Raw genomic sequence first — 22,444 nt, forward strand, 5'->3', positions numbered from 1 at the left:
TATTATTCTTTATTATTATTATTATAGTTCTTTGTTATTCTTTATTAACTATACTATATTATTATTCTTTAAAACTATTCACATAACATCCCCGGCAGGGAGACTGGCTCGAAAGCCGGGCGACAATACAAATGGTATAAACAAACAAACCCAGAAGAAACGAATGTCATCACACTTCTCACTCTATCTCACACCAAAAATAAGTGTCAAAAAAACATTTATGAAAATTATTGTCATTATTTATCCGATAGCTGAAGGGCCGGGAACAACTCACAAATTAATATTTACTAATTAGCAGAGCTTTGATTTTAGTTTTTAATGTTAATAGCGATAGACTCTGATCAAAACAAGATTCATATATGTTCCAATAATTTATAATAATATTTTTAGGCAAAAATCTAGACCGTTCGGAGACAATGAAAGGCACAGGAAGCTCACTTAAAGAAAAAAGAGTATTATATGGTCGGACTGAGGGAGGGTCTGGAAAAAATGATTTAAAACAATCTGGTTGAAGATCCTTTAGATAACGAACACGGAAAAGTATACATTGAAAAGCTAAAATGTGTCTAACTGGAATGATATTAAAGTAACTGTAAAGACTCTTAGTTGGAGATTTACTAGGAAGAGAAACTGGGGAATGAAATAACATCTTAAGGATTCTCATTGCTTTATTTTTGTAACTTGACAATGAGGGAAATATGTGACTGAAATGTACTCAAATAAATAATCGAACAATGATTAATATACGAATGAACAAGAGAAAAATAGATTGATTTTAAAGCATTAAAAGGAAGGAAAAATTTAAGAAGATGGATTACACCTTCGTTTCTTCCTAAGCCTCAGGCTAGTGATATGAGCTTTCCAGCTTAAATTCTGGTCAACAATGACACCAAGATACCGAGTTGTTTGCACTCGATTTATTTTTATTACTCGACAACCAAATGTGACTTCAACCTCTTTTAACGTTGGTACTGCAGTAGAAGTTCTTGAAAAAAACATAAAAAGAGTCTTTGAAGTGCTGACAACCAATTTGTTACAATGGAACCAGTGAAGCATCTTTCTCAGTGATAATTCGAGATTTGATTTTAGAGATTGATGATCTATGTCGCAGATAAAGTTGGCTGTATCATCAGCAAACAGTAAACTGAGATCCATATCAGTCCTATGGCAGGTTAGGCTTAGAGGGAGATCGTTTACATAGATAAGAAATAACAGTGGTCCAAGTATAGACCCCTGAGGAACCCCAACAGCATTATATAGGTTTTCATCATCTGAAATGTAGCCATTTGCATCCAATATTTGTTTTCTGTCGTTGAGCTAACATTCAATTAGAAGACTCGCTTGTCCTTTAACACCGCAATTATGTAGCTTAGATAATAGAATTTTATGAGAAATAGTGTCAAAAGCTTTTTTTATGTCAACGAATATAGTTGCAGATAGCAGACCTTTATCCATGGCACCATTCAAAAACTGGGCACCAGTACAACTCCTTGTGGATTTAGTATTATTTACTTCGATTTTCAATTGGACTAAACAGTTCTTTGTAACTGCTGGTGTTAGTATTTCTAATCTGTATAAGCCTTCAGTATACTATCCTTTAATCTCTCTCCTCCTAATTTCCTAACTCTGTTTTATAGCTCTCTATAAGCCTTTCCTCCCACGTAGGGGGAGGGCTTTAAGATCAGGAAAACTACTTACACTTACTTTTTTTGTACTTACTACTTTTTGCACTGGGCTGTTTTAGTCCTAGTGAAGGCCTTAAGTCTCTGAAGCACAGATTCCACTTGGTCATTTGTCTTATGCTATTTGCTTTGGATTTAGGGGGGGTGATTTTTTTAGATTTATATATATTTATCTTAATAAGGATGGCTTGAATAGAATAAGTAATTCAGTATTACTGTAAAGCTAGGATTCATCAAACAGTTCGGGGTAACGAACTGTAAGTAAAGAGCAACCCGGCTGAATTGAAACAGAAACTCTAAAAAAAAAGTATTTTGATACCAATAGATAAATTGAAAGAATCGGCTTATTATGATGATTCCAAATATATAAGGTTCATTAAGTTTAGTTTTACCCATCAAAGGCTACGAGCCTCAGAGAATGTGCCTGCTTTTCCAAAAAAGGAGGAAACACCCCTTAAAAGTCATAGAATCTTAATGAAAATCACACCATCAGATTCAGCGCATCAGTAAATCCTAGTGTAGAGGGTTCAAGCTCCTATCTGCAAAAATGGTTTTTGCCAGAAGAAAGATCATAGATGCGTGTTTATTTGTTTTTTTTTTTCTGTTTGGTCTTTCTTCCAGGGGGTTATCGTACCGAAACAATGGTACTAAAATATCGGGAGAGGGCTCATTCACACGGAAGTTAAAAGTTTTAGTACCAATTTTTAAGTGACCAAAAGATTGGAGGGCAACTAGGCTCCCTCCCATGCCCATTTTTCTCCAAATCGTCCGACCAAAAATTTGAGATAGCCATTTTGTTCAACATAGTTATAAGACCAAAAAACTATGCCTTTGGAGATAATATGACCCCCCACAGACCCTGGGGAAAGGTCTTTAAGCTATAAAATTTGCCCATTATCTACGTATAGCATTTGTTATTGGGAAGTATGGATACATTTTTCGGGGGGGGGGGGCAAATTTTCTACTGGAGAGATTTCCCATGGGATGAATTTTTCATGGGGAGGGAAGTTTCTCGGGGGAATATTACGCTGGGGGAATTTGCCAGAATTCCTATACGAAATTCCTCTTATCTCTTTGTCTTCTTGCTGCCTCTTTGCCTAATCAATTTTACACGTGGAGATGTTAAGGGTAATTGTCCAGAGTACTGGGAGGGATTTTTCCGTGGAAGTGGAGCCAGATTTCCTGGCATTATTTAAAAACGACCAGAAATTAAATTAAAAAAAACAAGTTTTTTCAACTCATAGTAAGGAGCAACATTTAAACCTAAAACAAACAGAAATTATTGCGTACATAGGGCGGTTGCCCCCTCCTCAACACCTCGCTCTTTACGCTAAAGTTTAAATTTTGTCCCAATTCTTTAAGAACGACTCCTGAAACACAAGGTCCGTTAATTAGAACAATAAGAAGCCTTTTTGAAGGTACTAAAAAACTTTAGCGTAAAGAGTAAGGTATTGAGGAGGGGGCAACCCCCCTCGTATACGTAATAACTCCTGTTCGTGTTAATTTTTAATGTTGCTCCTTACTTTTAGTAGAAAAAACTTGTATTTTTTTTATTTAATAGCTAAAAAGCTCGCTAGGAAGCAGTAACACATTACAAATAACTTGGCTGCATTCAAGGGTTTGGTGACAAAAAATACTTTATTAACCTAAGTTCCAAGTCTACAAACTGGGGTTCCCAATTTTCTAAAGGAATATAATGATGCGGTTTCTTGAGACCCCAGGGATACTTATAGATTCTATCAGATAAACTTCCATAGAAATTTTCTTTCAAAGTGACATGGATTTTTATTTTTTCCTGTCATTCCGCAAAACGTCATTTTTTTCATGTATAGTTAAGTTTCTATAGTTGTTTTATTTGGAGTGCGCAATTACTCTGTTTCTTTAGGTTTAATTTTCTGCTGGTATGATCTTCTGTCTCTAAAGTTTTTTTTACTCCGGCAATTTTCTATGGATGCAATTTTCTATAGGCGCATTTTTTTCAGTCCCAAGACTCCCTAATCCTACGAAAATCAAACACTTGGTGAGAATAAGCATCAGTGAAAGGAAACCTCTCTTTTTGTCAGGGAGGAAGGTGATTTTTCGTCAACAGAGAACTAAATGAAAACATACTATGTGCATCCAGGTTGTCACAAGGGCGTGTCTGCAGTATCTCAGGAACGGCTAAAAGTGTTACGTTGAAGCCGGCAGAGCATATTGAGGGGGAAAGGATGATAATTTGAGAGAAAATTTCAAGGAGAAGTTGGATGCTAAAGCGGAGAGTCTAAAATTCGACAACGTAGAAGATGTATGGAATAATTATCAGAAAATAGTTTGTGAAGTCGCTGATGCTGTCTCAGGGAAAAAAGTTAGAAACGTATCTAAGAATAATAGTGAAAATGTTTTATATTTAATAGAGAGGAGGAGGGGATTGTACTAGAATTATTTGAGTAATAGATCAAATGAAAATAATTGGAATGTAAAGAAAGTGGAGAGGACACTAAAATATGAATTAAGTAGGTGTGAACTTGTGGAGGCCATGGATAAAACTGTTGAAGATCTGGAAGATATGGCTCGGTGGCATAGTAGTAAAATATTGCACTGGCATGGTAATAAATTGAGAGTGAGTAGTATATCTGGACTTGTCCCAGTTAAAGATAGGAACGGGGCAACAATTAGTGGTAAGGGAAGAGCTAAAAAGAGTTGGGCAGAATATTTTTAGAATGTGCTAAACCGCGATAGAGTTAAAGGGAAAGATATAGAAAAGAAAGAAAACGGCTGTGACCCTTTTGATGTCAAGGATGATTTATTTTGTAGGAAAGAATTAGAAGCAGTAGCCTACTAAAAGGACAAAAAAATAATAGGGCCCAAATACTGAATGCATGGTAAATGAGCCTTTTAAATACGGTGGTTATGGAATTAGAGGTAAATTACTGAAAACGATGAATATGATTTTTGAGAAAGGGGAAGTACCTAGCAATTTTAGGAAAACTCAATTTAAACCCATCTTTAAGAAAAGTGATAGGAGTGAGTGAAAGGTAAAGAAGATAAGAGTGAGTGTGGTTGGTTGGTCTGTTGATGACTTGGTGAGAAGGGTGCCCAACTGACTGACCGTATCTCAAACAGTAAGCTGTACAAAAAATGTGGTTCAATCTCGTTTTGTAGGGCTATAATGAGAGAAAGATTGAGATGGCTAAGACAAGTTCTGCCGATGAAGGATGACAGATTGTCAAAGATAGTTATTGTCGTCCAACCGTCTAGAGCCAAACAAAAAGTAGCTCGGCCCCAAATAGGGTTGAAGGATGCCGTAAAGAAAGATTTAAAGGAAATGAGAGCTTCTTGTGAGGGTGTAAAGAGGGAGGCTTCTAATAAATCGGGATTGGGGAGGAGCGTACGTAGCTGTGTCGGACTCAGGTGGCATGGTGCTGCAGTGAGCTATTAGTAATAGTAGTAGTAGTTCACCTAAATCAAAAGAAATGATGTCAATCAAGGCTGTGAAACGGGCATTATGTTGAACCTTTCAGGGAATGGTGAGGGAGATATTGAACTAAATCAAAATGCACTATGTGCTTCCAGGTTGTCAAAATTCCATATCTGCAATTTCTCAGGAACAGGTAAGGATGTTATGTTGAAACTTCCAGGAAATGTTCAAGAGGATTGCACCAGATCAAATGATGCCAAGTATATCTAGGAAGTCAAAACGGCATTTACAATATCTCAGGAACGACTTAGAGCATTAACTTGAAATTTCAGAGAAAATTTAAGGAGATGTTGAAATAAATAATCCAAAGACGCTACATACACCATGTTTTCAAAAAGGATGTATATGCAATATTGCAAAAAAGGCTAAGGAGATTAAACAAAAACTTTCGGGAAATACCTAGGGGGACGTTGGGTGATGAGCTGGATCAATAGAAGATGTGTGCATACATTTTGCCAAAAGGGTGTATCCACAATATCTTGGGAACGAATAATGGTATTAAGTTCAAATATTCAGGGAGTTTTACGTGGATGTTGAACTGGATTAGAGGACACAGTGTGCATCCAAGTTATCGAGATTGAGTTTCTGCAATATCTTAGGCACGTCTAAGGGCACAAATTACTGCCTTAAGATTCACAGCTGAAACTTTGAGGGATTATTGAACGTTTGTCGGGTACAATGAATTTTCGGAAATAATAGGTTGTACCGATTCTTAGAATTTGGTTGTATTTACTTTGTATGTGGGTGTAAATACTCTTGGTTTACATTGCCTAAAATCTTGTTTTTCTGCTTTAAAATCAGCAAAATATAACGCAATATGATTTTAAAATTAAATAGTCTATCAATATTCGTCTACATTCAAGGTTGTAACAGGATGGGAGTGAGTTCAGCCTAATAGAAGGCCAAAAATTATGTATATTTGCAATCCATTTATTTTAATAAAATTCCCCCTCCCCATCCATTTAAAACGTTATCGTGTAACTATTCTTAGAACGTTTTGTAAAAAGTTTTCCAAAATATAAATAGCAAGCAAAATTCTAAACTCTTAAGCAGAAAAACCGAGTATAACTTATCAAATTTTTCTTTTATCAACCAAAAAAAAATTCCAATTAAAAACAAAAAAAAATTAAAAAATAAACATTGTAAAAATAGAAGTTTTCCTAAAAAAGTAAAGAGCTACATTAAAGTAAAGACAAGCAGAAATTAAGTCAAATAACATTTCAAACTCAAAACGAATAGAAATCAATATCGACGAAAGAATGAGACCCAAAAGGAAGAGAAAGGAAAATTAATAAGCAAGTCAAAACCTAGAATGAACAGAAATTACCTCAAACAGGAGAAATGTTAACACCCCTAGGCCTTCTAAAGGCCAGAACGTCATAATTCATAGCAATTTCTGTCCGTTTTGGCTCTCGTTCACTCATTAATAGAGATTTTGGTTCACTTCAAGTTTGAATGACTATTTTAGTTTTTTTCTCGTCTTTGGCTTAATGTACCTTTTTACTTTTCTCTGAAAAACGTCTTTATTTGGGAAAAGCTTTTTGAATTATTATACACAAGCGATGGACATTATCACAGTGACATATACAGTCAACGAAAAGTTGTCTGATGATTGAAAATAAAACAATGGCACTTTGTAGCAGCAACAGATAAAAGTGCTGCCTCTTTGTACGGATTAAATAAAAAAAACAAGTTTTTTAAATGAAAGTAAGGAGCGACATTAAAACTTAAAACGAACAGAAATTACTCCGTATATGAAAGGGGCTTTTCCTTCTCAACGCCCCGCTCTTTACGCTAAAGTTTGACTCTTTCCCTTAACTCTACATTTTAAAACAGTGAAAAACTTTAGCGCAAAGAGCGGGGCGTTGAGAAGGAAAAGCCCCATTCATATACGGAGTAATTTCTGTTCGTTTTAAGTTTTAATGTCGCTCCTTACTTTCACTTAAAAAACTTGTTTTTTTATTTAATTTCTGAACGTTTTTAAATCAATGCATGTTTTGATTTTGGCTCTCCGCAGAGGAATAATTAAAACGAAATTTGTATATTTCTGTTTTTTGGCTAAATGGCTTTCTCATAATTTTGATCGAATGGTTTTGAGAAAAAAGAGCGCGGGAGGAAGCCTTATTGCCCTCCGATTTTCGGTTAATTAAAAAGGCAACTAAAACTTTCAATTTTTTACGAATCTTTTTATAAGTAAAAGATATACGTAACTCATAAATTAGCTTACGTAAAGAACTTTTGTATTCTTATGTTTTTATTACATATGTGAGGGGGTTCGCCCCCTCGTCAGTACCTCGCTCTTTACACTAAAGCTTAAATTTTGTCCCAATTCATTAAGAATGACCCCTGAATCTCAAAAGCCGCAGAATAAATAGTTGAAATTACTAAAAATACTTTGGCGTAAAGAGCGCGGTATTAGGAGGAGGTGAGCCCCTCATATGGGTAATAATTTCTGTTCGTTTTAAGTTTTAATGCTGCTGCTTACTTCCAGCTGAAAAAAAACTTTTTCATTGTTTTTTTAAGTAATGCTAGTGAATCCTGCGCTTCCTTCATGGAAATTTTCTTCCCCCATGACAAATTCCTCGATGGAAAGTTCCCCCAGCATATTCCCCTCTTCTCAACCCCTGCCTCTAACCACAAAAGCCTCCTGAAAACGCCTGTACACTTCCCAATAACCATTATTATATGTAAGCACTGGTCAAAGTTTTGAACTTGTAACCCCTCCCACGGGGACTGTGGGGGAGTAAGTCGTCCCCAAAGACATAGTTATAAGGTTTTTCGACTACGCTGAATAAAATGGCTATCTCAGAATTTTTGATCCGTTGACTTTGGGAAAATAATTAGCGTGGGAGGGGGCCTAGGTACCCTTCAGTTTTGTTGGTCACTTAAAAAGGGCACTAGAACTTTTCATTTCCGTTAGAATGAGCCCTCTCGCAACTTTCTAAGACCATTGGGCGATACGATCACCCCTGAAAAACAAAAACAAAAACAAATAAACACGCATCCGTGATCTGTCTTCTGGCAAAAAATATAAAATTCCACATTTTTGTAGATAGGAGCTTGAAACTTCTACAGTACGGTTCTCTGATACGCTAAATCTGATGGTGTGATTTTCGTTAAGATTCTATGACTTTTAGGGGGTGTTTCCCCCTATTTTCTAAAATAACGCAAATTTTCTCAGGCTCGTAATTTTTGATGGGTCAGACTAAACTTGATGAAACTCTTTTGATGTAACTCTTGATATCAAAATTTCATTTTTTAGACTTTTGGTTACTATTGAGCCGGGTCGCTCCTTACTACAGTTCGTTAACACGAACTGTTTGAAAAAAGAATAATAATGATTTTCAAAACAGCCAACGAAAAAAGTAATATTTTGTCCGATGACGAAGAAAAGGATGACCCTTTTTGCAGTGACACTCTGTATGACAACAGAAGAAAACAATGTCACTTTGTGCAATGATACTTTTATAGTGTCCATCTCAAGTTCCTTTTATTATCAATATACATCCATTTATAAACAAAAATATCCCAAAGGGCTCAATGGCCCTTTAATGATGTTAGACGTCATCGACCGAAAAATTGATGACGTCAAAACAAAGGTGGAATGTTTTTAGGGCAAACTGTTTGAATTTAAAAACTAGTCCTAGTACCAAATGTATCGTTTAAAGATTATAAATTTTGGGGAAGCCTTTGTAATATTTATTAAAAAAACAAGCTTTTTTAACTGAAAGTAAGGAGTGACATTAAAACTTAAAACAAACAGAAATTACTTCGTATATGAAAGGGGCTGCTTCCTCATCAACGCCCCGCTCTTTACGCTAAAGTTTTTTACTGTTTTAAAAAGAAGAGTTGAGAGAAAGAATCAAACTTTAGTGTAAAGAGCGAGGCGTTGATGAGGAAGCAGCCCCTTTCATATGCGAAGTAATTTCTGTTTGTTTTAAGTTTTAATGTCGCTCCTTACTTTCAGTTAAAAAAACTTTTATTTTTTTTATTTAATCGCAGTTAGAGCTCTGCTGATATAACAACAATTAAATTCCGAACAGAATCTATCGTTTTCCCAAACCAGCATGAAAAACTGTTTCTAAGCATTGTAGTCAAAGGTTAAGCAAATCCTCTCAGAATTATTATGACCTAGAATTTCTAGAATAACCCTAACCATGTAAATTTTCTTGAATAAAGCTCATTTCTTTGAAAATCTTCTAAGTTCACACTCCCCTACAAAGCTGAAAAAATGTTGTTAAAGCGAGAGACCAGTCGTAGGTAAGATATTAAATAAGCTTTTCAGTTCGTTCAGCCAAATTCTATCGGGATTTAAAAGTAATTCAAACAAAAAAGAGCTTTGAGCTTTCATCATTTCTTCCTAGAGGCATCTCAGGTTTCTAGCAAGGAATTCACATTAGGGAATTATTATTTGAAAACAGATTATGACGTTAAAGGTATCCTCACATGTAGATGTGCAACTTTTATATTACAGTAATGTTTGAAGTTGATTAGCAGTCATATTTAGATCAAAGTTGTGTTTTCATGCGCCAGATTTGAAGCGTGTTTTGAGGGGTTTGAAAAAGTCGTTTTCATGTTCTCCGTGTTCATCCCTGTGAAACCTTAAAACGTTTTCATCTTGCGAGTTCCAATCCTGTTGGACACTAGCTCCTCAAAATTGTAATGTGCCAGAATAGTATGGTTGAATACGGGTTCTAAGACTACATTTACCCGCTTTGAAAACGCCACTCAAAACGGTAATCTGCAAAACACGTGCTGAACTCCGTGTTGGATGTGGGTGGCCTAAAAGCACAGATCAAGAGAAAAGAGAGATTAGTATCACATACCTCCGTGTTAATAATTCATTAGCGTTATTTTTGTGACATCAATCACCCCATTTCTGTAAGCCAATCACATTCTTCCTTAAGGCATGTCAGAGAGGGAAGTCAAACAACCTCACCTTTTTACCCGTTGTTGTATTTACCTGTTGTTACTTTGTTAAATTTTGAGGCAGTAAAAAGAAATTAAAACTTGAATATCTTTTCTTATGAAATTCAAGGCAATTGAATTCTTAGAAAAAGTTGCCGAGTTACGACATTTTTGCAAGTAAACTTTGTGTTTAGACATTTTTGAGAGTAAAGTCTATGCGCTTAAATATTAAGAGGCCATTGACTTTTACTAGGTCATTGACCGTTAGACATTACTAATGATCTGATTCAGCTCGCTCCGAAACCTAGCTTTAGCCTATCCTGGAGACTTGATTTGACTACTATTGACTACTATTGACTACTATTGACTATTTTATTTAAATTACTGCTAACAAATATTTCCTGTAGATTATTCTGATCTCACAACATAAAAGATGTCACATGAAAAAGACATTACAAGGCTACAATCTAGTAAATCAAATAACGAATAACGACTTGAAGTCCTCTGAAATGACGGCAAAGTGAAATAAAAGTGCTTCCTTAAAACTGTCATGTCAAAAAACAATCAAATGGAGGTTCTCACCCCCCTCATCTTGAAAATCCACAGAAAATCGAAGTTCATTTGGGTCACACTAGCAGGTGCCCCTTTTTTCCTACTTCTTCTTCATACTTGGCTAAATCAATCTCTGGGTCCTTGCCAAAATTCTGCTGAGAAGAAGGTTGGACACAGCTACCTCAAGACTTAGTCTTAGATGAATCTCGGTAGGCTGTTGGTAAATTTTCCAGACTAATTATTGTACGGGAGGGGGGGGGATAAGAGAGGCCCGGTACGAGTACAGAAGTAAAAATACTTACATAACAGTAAATTACTAATATTTCACAATTTGCATTTATAAATTCAGATTCCGGAATAGTATCGATAACAATGTGAACATTTAGTCATTTACATAAGGTACTGAAACAAACAGGTACTGAAACAAACAATACCTGTGAACTTACAGTACCTGTAAGTTCAGGTACTGAACTTACAGGTACTGAAACCAACAGTGCGTGACTCGGTGTGACCCGGCTCAACAGTAGCCATAACTCTAAAAGCCGGAATTTTGATAACAATAGATACAGTAAAAGAATTAGATTTTTATGCTGATTTTAAATGTATAAGTTTTATTAAGCTTAGTTGTACCTATCAAAGGTTACGAAACTGAGAAAAATTTGCCCGAATGTCACAAAAAACGGGAAGCACCCCCTGCAACTCATAGAATCTTAATGAAAATCACACCATCAGATTCAGCGCTTCAGAGAACCTTACTGTAGAGGTTTCAAGCTTCTATCTTCAAAAATATGGAATTTTGTATTTTTGTCAGAAGAAATATCACGGATTGTGTGTGTTTCTTTTTTTTTTCTTTCTTTCTTTATTTTTTCCCTATGGGTGATTGTATCAGCCCAGTGACACTATAGCGTCGGGATAGGGCTAATTCTAACGGAAATTAAAAGTTCCAGTGTCCTTTTTCAGTGACCCGGAAATTGGAGGGCAGCTAGGCCCCTCCTATGCCACTCTTTTTCAAAGATCATCCGATCAAAATTCTTAGGTTGCTATTTTGTTCAGCTTAGTTGAAAGGTCCAATATCTATGTCTTTTGAGATAACATGACCCCTCACAGCCTTGGGGAAAGTTCTTTGAGTTATAAAAATTTGCCCATTGTTTACGTATAGTATTTTTTATTGGGAATTATGCATCCATTTTTGGGTGGGGAGGGAGGATGAAATTTTTGCTGGAGGGATTTTGCACGGGAAGATTTTCCATGGAGAAGGAAGTTTCCAGGGGGTGAACTTTTCAGGGAAAATTTTATACTGGGGGATTTTCTAGAATTCCCAAACAAAATTTCTTTATTTGTCTTGCTTTCTCTTTACCGATTCAATTTTACGTAATTATTAAATAAGATAAGGGTAATTGTCTGGGACAAATTTACACCAGGATTGAGTGGTTTAGAGAATAAACCAATGGGGAATAGGCACTTTTCCGTGGAGGTTTAGTTAGATTTCCATGCATAACTTGAAAAATGATCATAAATTAAATATATAAAAAAAAAAGTTTTTTTCAGCTTAAAGTAAACAAAAACATTAAACTTAAAATGAACAGAAATCATCACGTATATGAGTGGGGTTGTCCCATCCTTAATACCTCGCTCTTCAGAATAAAGTTCTTTAGATCTTTTAAAAAAACTTCTTATTTTTCTGATTAACCAACTCTGTGTTTTTAGAAACCGTTTTTAATGAATTGGGATAAAAAATCAAAGTTTTGCGTAAAAAGCGAGGTGCTGAAAAGGGTACGACCATCGGGTGGCTGCAATATAGATGAGGTTTGTCCATTAAAAATTTTTTCATTGCTGTTTATTTTGATTTGAAAAACTTCTTTTTATTAAATCTTCGAAAGGCAGCCAACTTTTACTTCTTTGAACTTGTGTTATAATGTTGGTAGGAATTGATTCAATAGAGAAAGTTTGCAAAGGTGTGCATTGAATTGAAAGTTTATAGATTAGGTCAGCAAAAGCGGAATTTCTTATAGAATATGTTAAGTTTTTTTCCACTAGCAAGAAAAGTTGAGTTTACGCAAAGCTAAGCTAGCTGCAGCCTACAACAGCCTGAGAATAGGTTTGATAAAAAATTGAAAGTTGATTAGAAAGCCGAATGAATATCCGCTAGCATTATCAGCCAGTCGGTCTATAAATTTGAAACTGTTCTGGTACGATCCTTATGGCTAATAAATAGCCATATGTCAATCCCTATGGCTAACAGGGTAAAATTACCAGAATCACACTGAAAGTTTCACCTTTTTGATGGTTAAAGAATTGAATTAACTAAATAATGAACCAATAAACAACGCTAATTACAGAGGAGAATTTAGTTAAAGAAATAAAAGCTTTTGAAAACTTTTCACTTCTTTGTTATCAAAACTTATTGAGGAGTATTTATTGAGCTGTTGCATTACTAAAAACGAACACACAACTGAAATTTGAGGTTCATAAGATATTGAAGACTGTACTGTAAGTAAGTTATACTTTTCTAGGGTTTAAGATTCATTGTAGTCAAACCCTTATTAAAGAAAAGCCTCTAAACTATTTGGCTGACATAGCTAAAAACTTACCTTCGTGGATAAAATTTCTGCTAGTATTCATTACTGTACCCTGGATTATTTAGATATAACGGTGGCCTACTACCCATTAACTCCCACTCTTCACATTAAAGTTTGCCTTTAGCATAGCGGCACCTCGAGAAAAAGAGATCACTTACTGTTTTAGTTTTCAAAATAAAATGAATCTTCATAAATTAAATGACGCTCGTGCAATAAAAGGGGAACTTAATCCCCTAAAGTATGAAGTGCACTGTAGGGGTAGATGGCACTAGTATATCATCCAATCAATAACAAATTATTTTTTAAAGATTACAGCTACTTGAAGAATTTTATCCTCTTCGGATAATATTTGATATATTACGGAAGACAGCACACTGCTGCTCCCAGATCTTAAATAATTTTAATAATTTAATAATTTTTTCCGGGAGGGGGGGGGGGTTGTGCTTGGGGTGGATTTCTATAGGGAGAATCTTCTTCGGGGAGAAAAATTTCTGGGGGCTGAATATTCCAGGGAAATAATTTCAAATCTTTCGGACCCCATTCCCAAAATATGCGTCTTTATTTATCTGAAAGTTCATTGAAAGTTGCATATAAGTACTTCTTTAGGCTTACGGCACACTGTACTCCCACTCCCACATTAGGATGTACCGGCCCTTCTTCATAATAGTTAAGTCGTTATTATACATCACTGTGCATAATTTACTCAAGTCCCAAGTAAATAAAGCAATTTTAATGAAGCAATAAAACCATTATTTATATTAACTGTTCATTTTGCATGAACTGTGTGCAACTTTAAGAACAAAAAGGCCAACGTGCAGTGCCATTAAATCTAAAACTGGGAAGCAAAATTTTAAGTTTGTAGATAACTTTAATTCGCTGGTCTATCTAGTTTGTCTAGTTCTTCACAAAAAAAACTTTCAAATCATCATTCTCTTGGCTTGAAGGGGAATTCTGTGAACAATCCTTTTATAGATAATATAATTCTTTATGATATTAAATAAAAAAACTAGTTTTTTTAAATGAAAGTAAGGAACGACATTAAAATTTAAAACAAACAGAAACTACTCCGTGTACGAAAGGTGCTGTTCCCTTCTCAAGGCCCCACTCTTTACGCTAAAGTTTGACTCTTTCTCTCAATTCTACTTTACTAAACAGTAAAAAACTTTATCGTAAAGAGCGGGGCGTTGAGAAGGGAACAGCCCCTTTCATACACGGAGTAATTTCTGTTCGTTTTAAATTTTAATGTCGTTCCTTACTTTCAGTTTAAAAAACTAGTTTTTTTATTTAATTTCTGAACGTTTTTGAATTAATGCATGTTTGATTTTGGCTCTCCGAACATAAATTATTAAAATAAAATTTGTATATTAATTCTTTTTTGGGCTAAATGGCTTTCTCTTAGTTGTAATCAGACGATTTTGAGAAATAAGGGGTGGGGAAGGCGGCCTAGTTGCCCTCCAATTTTCGGTTACTTAAAAAGGCAACTAGAACTTTTAATTTTTAAGGAACGTTTTTATTAGTAAAAAATATACGTAACTTAAGAATTAACTTACGTAACGAACTTTTATATTCTTATATTTTTATCATGTAAATGAGGGGGGTTAGTCCCCTCACTAATACCTCACTCTTTACACTAAAGCTTAAATTTTGTCCCAACTCTTTAAGAATGACCCCTGAACCAGAAAGGCCGTAAAACATATAGTTGAAATTACTAAAAATGCTTTAGCGTAAAGAGTGAGATATTTAGGTGGAAACGAACCCCTCATATGCGTAAAAAAAGTTTAAAAAACTTTCATATTTATTTTTTCATTGTTTTTTTTTATAATAATTCTAGAAAATCCTGCGCCCCCTTATTGAATTTCTCTGCCCCCATGACATAGTCCTCCAAAGAAAGATCTTTCCACATAGCCCCCTCCCCTCAACTTCCCCAAACCAAAATAACCCCCGTGAAAAAGGTCTGTACACTTCCAAATAACCATTACTGTATGTAAACACTGGTCTAAGTTTGTAACTTACAGCCCCTCCCCCGGGAACTGTGGGGGAGTAAGTCATTCCAAAGACATAGTTATTATGGTTTTCGACTATGCTGAACAAAATGGCTATCTCAAAATTTTGATCCGGTGACTATGGGAAAAAATTAGCGTGAGAGGGGGCCTTGGTGCCCTCTTATTTTTTGGTTACTTAAAAAGGGCACTAGAACTTTTCATTTCTATTAGAATGAGCCCTCTCGCAAGATTCTAGGACCACTGGGTCGATACGATCACCCCTGGGAAAAAAAGAAAAAAAAAACAAATAAACACGCATCCGTCATCTGCCTTCTGGCAAAAAATGCTTGTTCGTGTTAAGTTTTCATGCTGCTCCTTACTTTCAATAGAAAAAACTTTTCATATTTATTTTTTCATATAATGCTAGAAAATCCTGCGCCCCCTTCATTGAAATTCTGTTCCCCCATGAGAAGTTCCTCCGTGGAAATATCCTCCCACGTAACCACCCTCCCTCAACTCTCTCCCCGAAACCAAAATAATTTCTCTGAAAACGTCTGTACACTTCCCAGTAACCATTACTATATGTAAACACAGGTCAAAGTTTGTAACTTGCAGCCCCTCCAACGGGGACTGCGGGGAGTAAGTTGTCCCTAAAGACACAGTTATTAGGTTTTTAGACTATGGTGAATAAAATGGCTATCTCAGAATTTTGATCCAGTGACTTTTGGGAAAAGATGAGCGTGAGAGGGGGCCTAGGTGCCCTCTAATATTTTTGGTCACTTAAAAAGGGCACTAGAACTTTTAATTTCCGTTAGAATGAGCTTTCTCGCGATATTCTAGGACCACTCAGTCGATACGATTACCCCTGGGGGAAAAAAAGAAATAAAAAACAAATAAACACGCATCCGTGATCTGTCTTCTGGCAAAAAATGCGAAATTCCACATTTTTGTAGATAGGAGCTTGAAACTTCTACAATAGGGTTCTCTGATACGCTGAATCTGACGGTGTGATTTTCGTTAAGATTTGATGACTTTAAGATTGTATGACCTATTTTCTAAAATGAGGCAAATTTTCTCAGGCTCGTAACTTTTGATGCGTATAACTGATCTTGATGAAACTTATATATTTAAAATCAGCATTAAAATACGATTCTTTTGATGTTACTATTGGTATCAAAGTTCCATTTTTTAGAGTTTCGGTTACTATTGAGCCGTGTCGCTCCTTACTACAGTTCGTTACCACGAACTGTTTGATAATCATTTTACAATTCCAAATTAAAAAAAATACTAAAAATTCTCCAGAGTCCTATTGCCTGTAAATTCTCCAGGGTCAAAAACGATCAAAAAATATAGAAAGAACCTGTTCCCAAGAAAACTCATGGGAAAAGCTACTAGAAAATCCCCGAATAATATCTTTCAAATTTCCAACAATTCTAAGTGGGTATAGACCACGTGAATCTATAATTTGAGCATGCAAATTATGCTTTGACTATTTACATGGCAAATTATACGTTAGATTATACTTTAGAATCTAAATACACTGTCAATTTACATTCTATACAAAATTAAAAAAAAGAATTATGGAAGAATGGCATAAGCTTTTTTTTAATCAAATTCTTCCAAAAGAATCACATAATCATTCATTACAAATTTATCTTAACAAATGCTTTTTTCCAGTTAAACTACGCAAACGCTTCACTAAGCACAGCATCAATTCTCAGAATCGAAACAAATTTTGAGTTGACAATATAAATATGGTTCTATACGAGTATGGAAAACAAGGGGGCTTTGCAGGAGAATTTTAACAATAGGGTTCAGTGGACAGATTTGAGTTGCCACTTTTTACAAAGGAACGGGTTTTAACCTACTCAATATATATATAACAAAAAAGAAGCTATGATGACTCAAAATGTCTTCAAAATGTAAAATAATAAAACAAAAAAACGTAAAGTCCCGGGGATACTTTACAAAATAGATTTCCGGAAAAAAAGGTGGACCAGGGGTGTAATTTACTATGGGGTAGGAATGGGAGAGCAACTACTATCCCCAAATCTCAGTCCCCCCAACTGAAATTAAGTTTCTTCAAAAATCTTGTCAAAACTAAGATTCAAGCATCCACAGAAACAGGCCAGTTTTCTTTAGTACATCTTTACCTTTACGGAACTATATGGCTCATTTTTCAGTTTTCACTGAGATATTCACTTGATTTAGGAAAAAAGGCACCAACTATCCCCCCCAAGGATTTTTACGAAATTATGCCTCTGGAGTAGACAGAGAGCTCCCAGAAAGGCTGAGATGAAACCATAAAAATAACCCAAGTCTTTGGGAGTATCAGAGTTGAGACTTGATTTATTCAACAGAAAATTTGAGCAAAAATTAAGAATGTACCATCATATTCTTTGTTCAAAGCTCTATGGCTGGGAGTGCAGAGAAGAAAAACCCATCAAAATAAACAACAGACACTATAAAAAAAAATGGCAAACTGTCGTTCACCACACGTCAACTGCCGTAAACTAAGCTAAAGCGAGGTCCCATGCTCAATAAACCTTACCAGCATACGTTTTTAACCTGGAACGCGGTCAAAATTGAAACTTAAGCATAGTAAGAAGAAGAAGTATTCGACAGTATTTCGGACACTGAAAGCTTAGAGCATAACGACTTTGTAGAAGTAATATCATAAGGTGACTAAGATATTAGCCTTGTTTTAATCGCGATAAATAACGCTCAGTACCTGAGTATCTAGGAGACGGACGAGGTCTGTTCGCTGTTGATGATGCTGCTCAAGGAATGTCATGTTTATATGCTGAGCGGATTTAATTTCCTTGACATTGACATTTCTGGGAAATGTGTCGATAACTAGAAAAAAAACCACATTACTATTATTTTGTCATATTAACTACAATTAATTGTATTCTTATTTTTACATTAAAGCATTAATTTATCATTCAAAGCTAATAGATATAAATTAAATGAAGTCAATCCTTGGTAAAAAGACTTGAACAAAGATTAAGTATGTTAAAAGAACAGGAGAATAAACAAAAAAAACCGCTGGTAAAATAAATATTTAGACAACAACCGAATAGCTTACAATCCCACAACAAAACAAATTTTCATTAACAATCGAACTGTGATGGCCGGATTTGGAAACATAGATTAACCATTTCAAAGCATGTTGTGATTTGGATTGAGCTTTCTATAGCCCATTTGCAGTCCAGAGTCTCAAACCGATATACAGAGTCTGGACTCTGAATTCGATATATCGACATATCGGTTCCGAGCAAGACTATCAGAAAATCATGAAAAATTCAGTACAAAATCGATAAATTAAATTTTAAATTAGATTTTAAATTTAGTCAATGAAAACATAGTACCGTCGGAGAGCCAAAGAATAAAATAGGACTGAAACGTCTTATCAACCTAAACATTTCAATTTCTCATTAAAATTTAGCTTAAATTGTTCTTGTTATTGATGATATTATTATTGAAAACTTGATTATAAATAGTAATCTGGTTTGTAATATTTTCGATTTTCATCGAATATTCGAACACTTCAAGAGAGAATCGAATTTGTGGAAGAAAAAAAAAATCTACAACAGAAGATTAGTCAAGTGGACAACTTCACTTACTTGCGTAATATTATTAATAAAGATGGTGGTTGCATTGAAGATATTAAAGTAGACTAGCCAAGGCCGATATTTTTTCACAGTTGAATTTTTTTTCGAAGAATTGCGAACCAAGGTTATAATGCTGGAACCTACATTGATGACAGAGGTCAAACATGGTTCTAAAGCGTGGGCACTCCAAAAGAGAGAGGATAAATTTTCCATTTAACATGTTTTCCAGAGAAATTGCTTAAGGACTGTTTTGGGTACCCGACTGACTGACCTTATCCCAAACAGTAGGCTGTCGAACAAATGTTTTTTTTTTAATTCTGCTCTCTAGGGCTACAATGAAAAAAAGATTGACTTGACAGGTTGTCAAAGATAGTTCTTGTCGGCCAACCGTCCACAGACAAACGAAAAGCAGGTCGTCCCCGAATGGGGGGGGGGAGGATGTCGTGAGGAAAGATTTAAGGTAAGTGGGAACTTCTTTGGAGTGTGTAAAGAAAGAGGCTTTAAATAGATTGGGATGGGGGAGAAGCGTGCGTAGCTGTGTTGGCCTTCGGAAACTTGGTGTTGCAGTGACTCGTTAGTAGTAGTAGTAGTATAGAAATAAAATAAGAGTAATTGAAACAAGCATAGATGCAAAGGAGCAAAAACTTATTCTTTGAATGTTTAAAAATCTATAAAAACAACAGAATCAGTCGCAATTCATACTAGAACTAACAAGTAAATGAAAGCAGATCCATAGATTCAGAAAAAAGAATAGAGACCAGATTCAGCTAAATTTTAGGGTCAGGTTTCCCCGTTAACCAGGAGTCACGCAATGCATTCGGAATTGAACCTTTATAATGGAAGAATAGAATAAATAAACAAGAGCCTGTGATATTTCGATCCCTATTCATTTTTCTGCCGCAACATCTTGTTCACCGTTACTGTACCAGAGAACGACTGTCAGAAAGCGGCAGTGCTGATCCTTGTGCATTGCAAGAGAATTCAAAGAAGTGAATCATTTGAAAGAAGAAATAGAGCAACATCCTTTTTATTTCAAATCCACATTATTAGATAATATACTAAATACCTTTAGATGGCTAAAAAAGTCTTGTTTTGCAACAAGAAATTTAGAAATTGATATTCGTAAATTAAGATTTTTTTTTCCAATCGTGTATAAGCACAGCCGTAATTTATAATAATACTAATAATAATAATAAAATATGAAGAACCAACCCCCGAGTTAGATCAATTAACAGCATACCAAAAAACAGACCGTTTTGGCATAGTTTCTTTTGAGGCAGCATACAACTTCTGGCGAGGGGGGACTTGAAAAAAAACAACAAAAAACGATAACATACACAAAAAAACGTAAAAAAGCATAGAAAACCAAGAACAAAGCTGTTCTCTTAAAGGCTCATTCACAATAATTTTCACCAACACTAAGATTTAACTAGCCCTCATTTGAACCAATCAGATTTTTCATAGAATTTTCTGATCGGTTGAATAAGTGTCTAGGAAAAATTCTCAATGGCTCAAATTAGCGCGAGCTAAACCTTGGTTCAAACAATTCGTGGTAACGGATTGTAGTAAGGAGCGACACGGCTCAATAGTAACCGAAACTCTAAAAATAGAATTTTGATACCAATAGTTATATCAATAGAATCGCATTTTAATGCTGATTTTAAATATATAAGTTTCATCAAGATCAGTTAAACCCATCAAAAGTTACGAGCCTGAGAAAATTTGCCTCATTTTAGAAAATAGGGGGAAACACCCCCCAAAAGTCGTACAATCTTAACGATTGTTCACACCATCACACCATCAGATTCAGCGTATCAGAGAACCTTATTGTAGAAGTTTCAAGCTCCTATCTACAAAAATGTGGAATTTCGCATTTTTTTACCAGAAGACAGATCACGGATGGGTGTTTATTTGTTTTTTTGTTGTAATTTTTTCCAGGGGTGATCGTATCGACTGAGTGGTCCTAAAATGTCGCAAGAGGGCTCATTCTTACGGAAATTAAAAGTTCTAGTGTCCTTTTTAAGTGACCGAAAAAATTGGAGGGCACCTAGGCCCCCTCCCACGCTCTGTTTCCCAAAAGTCACCGGATCAAAATTCTGAGATAGCCATTTTATCCACCATAGTCGAAAACCTGATAAATATGTCTTTAGGAACGACTTACATCCCCGCAGTCCCCGTGGGAGGGGCTGCAAGTTACAAACTTTGACTTGTGTTTACATATAATAATGGTTACTGGGAAGTGTACAGACGTTTTCAGGGGGGATTTTTTGGTTTAGGGGGGAGAGTTGGGGGGGGGGACGTGGGAAGATATTTCTATGGAGGAACTTCTCATGGGGGAAGAAAATTTCAATGAAGGGGGCGCAGGATTTTCTAGCATTATTTGAAAAAAGAATGAAAAAATGAATATAAAAAGCTTTTTCTACTGAAAGTAAGGAGTAGCATTAAAACTTAAAACGAACAAAAATTATTACGCATGTGAGGTGTTTACCTCCTCGTTATACGTTATAGTATTTTTAGTAATTTCAAGTATTAATTCTACGGCCTTTGGGATTCAGAGGTCATTCTTAAGGAATTGGGACAAAACTTAAGCTGTAGTGTAAAGAGCGACGTATTGACTAGGATAGAACCCCCTCATATACGCAATAAAAACATACGAATATAAAATTCGTTACATAAGTTAATTTGTAAGTTACGTATATTTTTTCACCAATGAAAATGTTTGTAAAAAATTAAAAGTTCTAGTTGCCTTCTTAAGTAGTCGAAAAATTGGAGGGCAACTAGGCCTCCTCCCTCGCTCCTTTTTTCTCAAAATCTTCCGATTAATTGCAATTAATTAATATGCAAATTTCGTTTTAATTATTTATGTGCGGAGAACCAAGATCAAAACATGCATTAATTCAAAAACGTCTAGAAATTAAAAAAAACAAATTTTTTTAAATGAAAGTAAGGAGCAGCTTTAAAACTTAAAACGAACAAAAATTACTCCGCATATGAAAGGAGCTTTTCCTCCTCAACGCCCCGCTCTTTGCGCTAAAGTTTCTTAATGTTTTAAAAAGTAGACCCGACACTAAAGTTTTACTCTTTCTCTCAATTCTACTTTATTAAACAGTAAACAACTTAGCGTAAAGAGCGGGACGTTGAGGAGGAAAAGCCCCTTTCATATACGGAGTAATTTCTGTTCGTTTTAATTTTTAATGTTGCTCCTTACTTTCATTTATAAAAACGTGTTTTTTTCATTTAATATTCAAAAGAATTCATAGTGAATGAGCTTAAAGTTTTAAGGTGGAACATGGACCTCAAGATATATCTTGCCACTAGATACATTCTAAAACGTTGAAATACTAAAAAAAAAGGTCAGTAAAAGGATTGTCCTTTCAATGAGTTTGAAACTGGAGTGTTTTGAATTATTATTTTTAGCTTAATGAGATTTACTTTTAAAGAGGTTAATCCAACCTATGGTCAAATTCCAGTAATTAGGTTTTGTAATGTCAAGTCTTACAGCACTTGGGTTGGGCTCAATTTTTTAGAAAGTTCGCAAAAAAATATGCCAAAATCGCAATTATAATTTTACAAATTTTAAAGGTTTTTATACAGTACTGATGAATCAATTAAACTGATAGCAAAAGTCGTAGAAAAAATAATCGAAGAAAGTTGTAGAAAGATAGCAAAA

General features: G+C 35.2%; 1 protein-coding gene across 3 annotated transcripts in view; it reads right to left on the reverse strand.

Annotated features, from left to right (window-relative positions):
* Positions 1-22,444, reverse strand: part of LOC136034846 (tyrosine-protein kinase transmembrane receptor Ror-like) — a 75,850-nt gene that overhangs the window by 24,797 nt on the left and 28,609 nt on the right. The window contains exon 3 of one of the 3 annotated variants that reach the window (XM_065716308.1): positions 17,892-18,016. The exons of the other annotated variants lie outside the window; for them this stretch is intronic. Within the exon in view, the coding sequence (XP_065572380.1) occupies positions 17,892-18,016 (125 nt within the window). The remainder of the gene's footprint in view (positions 1-17,891; positions 18,017-22,444) is intronic. 3 annotated transcript variants of the gene reach the window in all.

Source organism: Artemia franciscana, chromosome 13 (genome assembly GCF_032884065.1).
Source record: "Artemia franciscana chromosome 13, ASM3288406v1, whole genome shotgun sequence".
Classification (NCBI taxonomy): Eukaryota; Metazoa; Arthropoda; class Branchiopoda; order Anostraca; family Artemiidae; genus Artemia; species Artemia franciscana.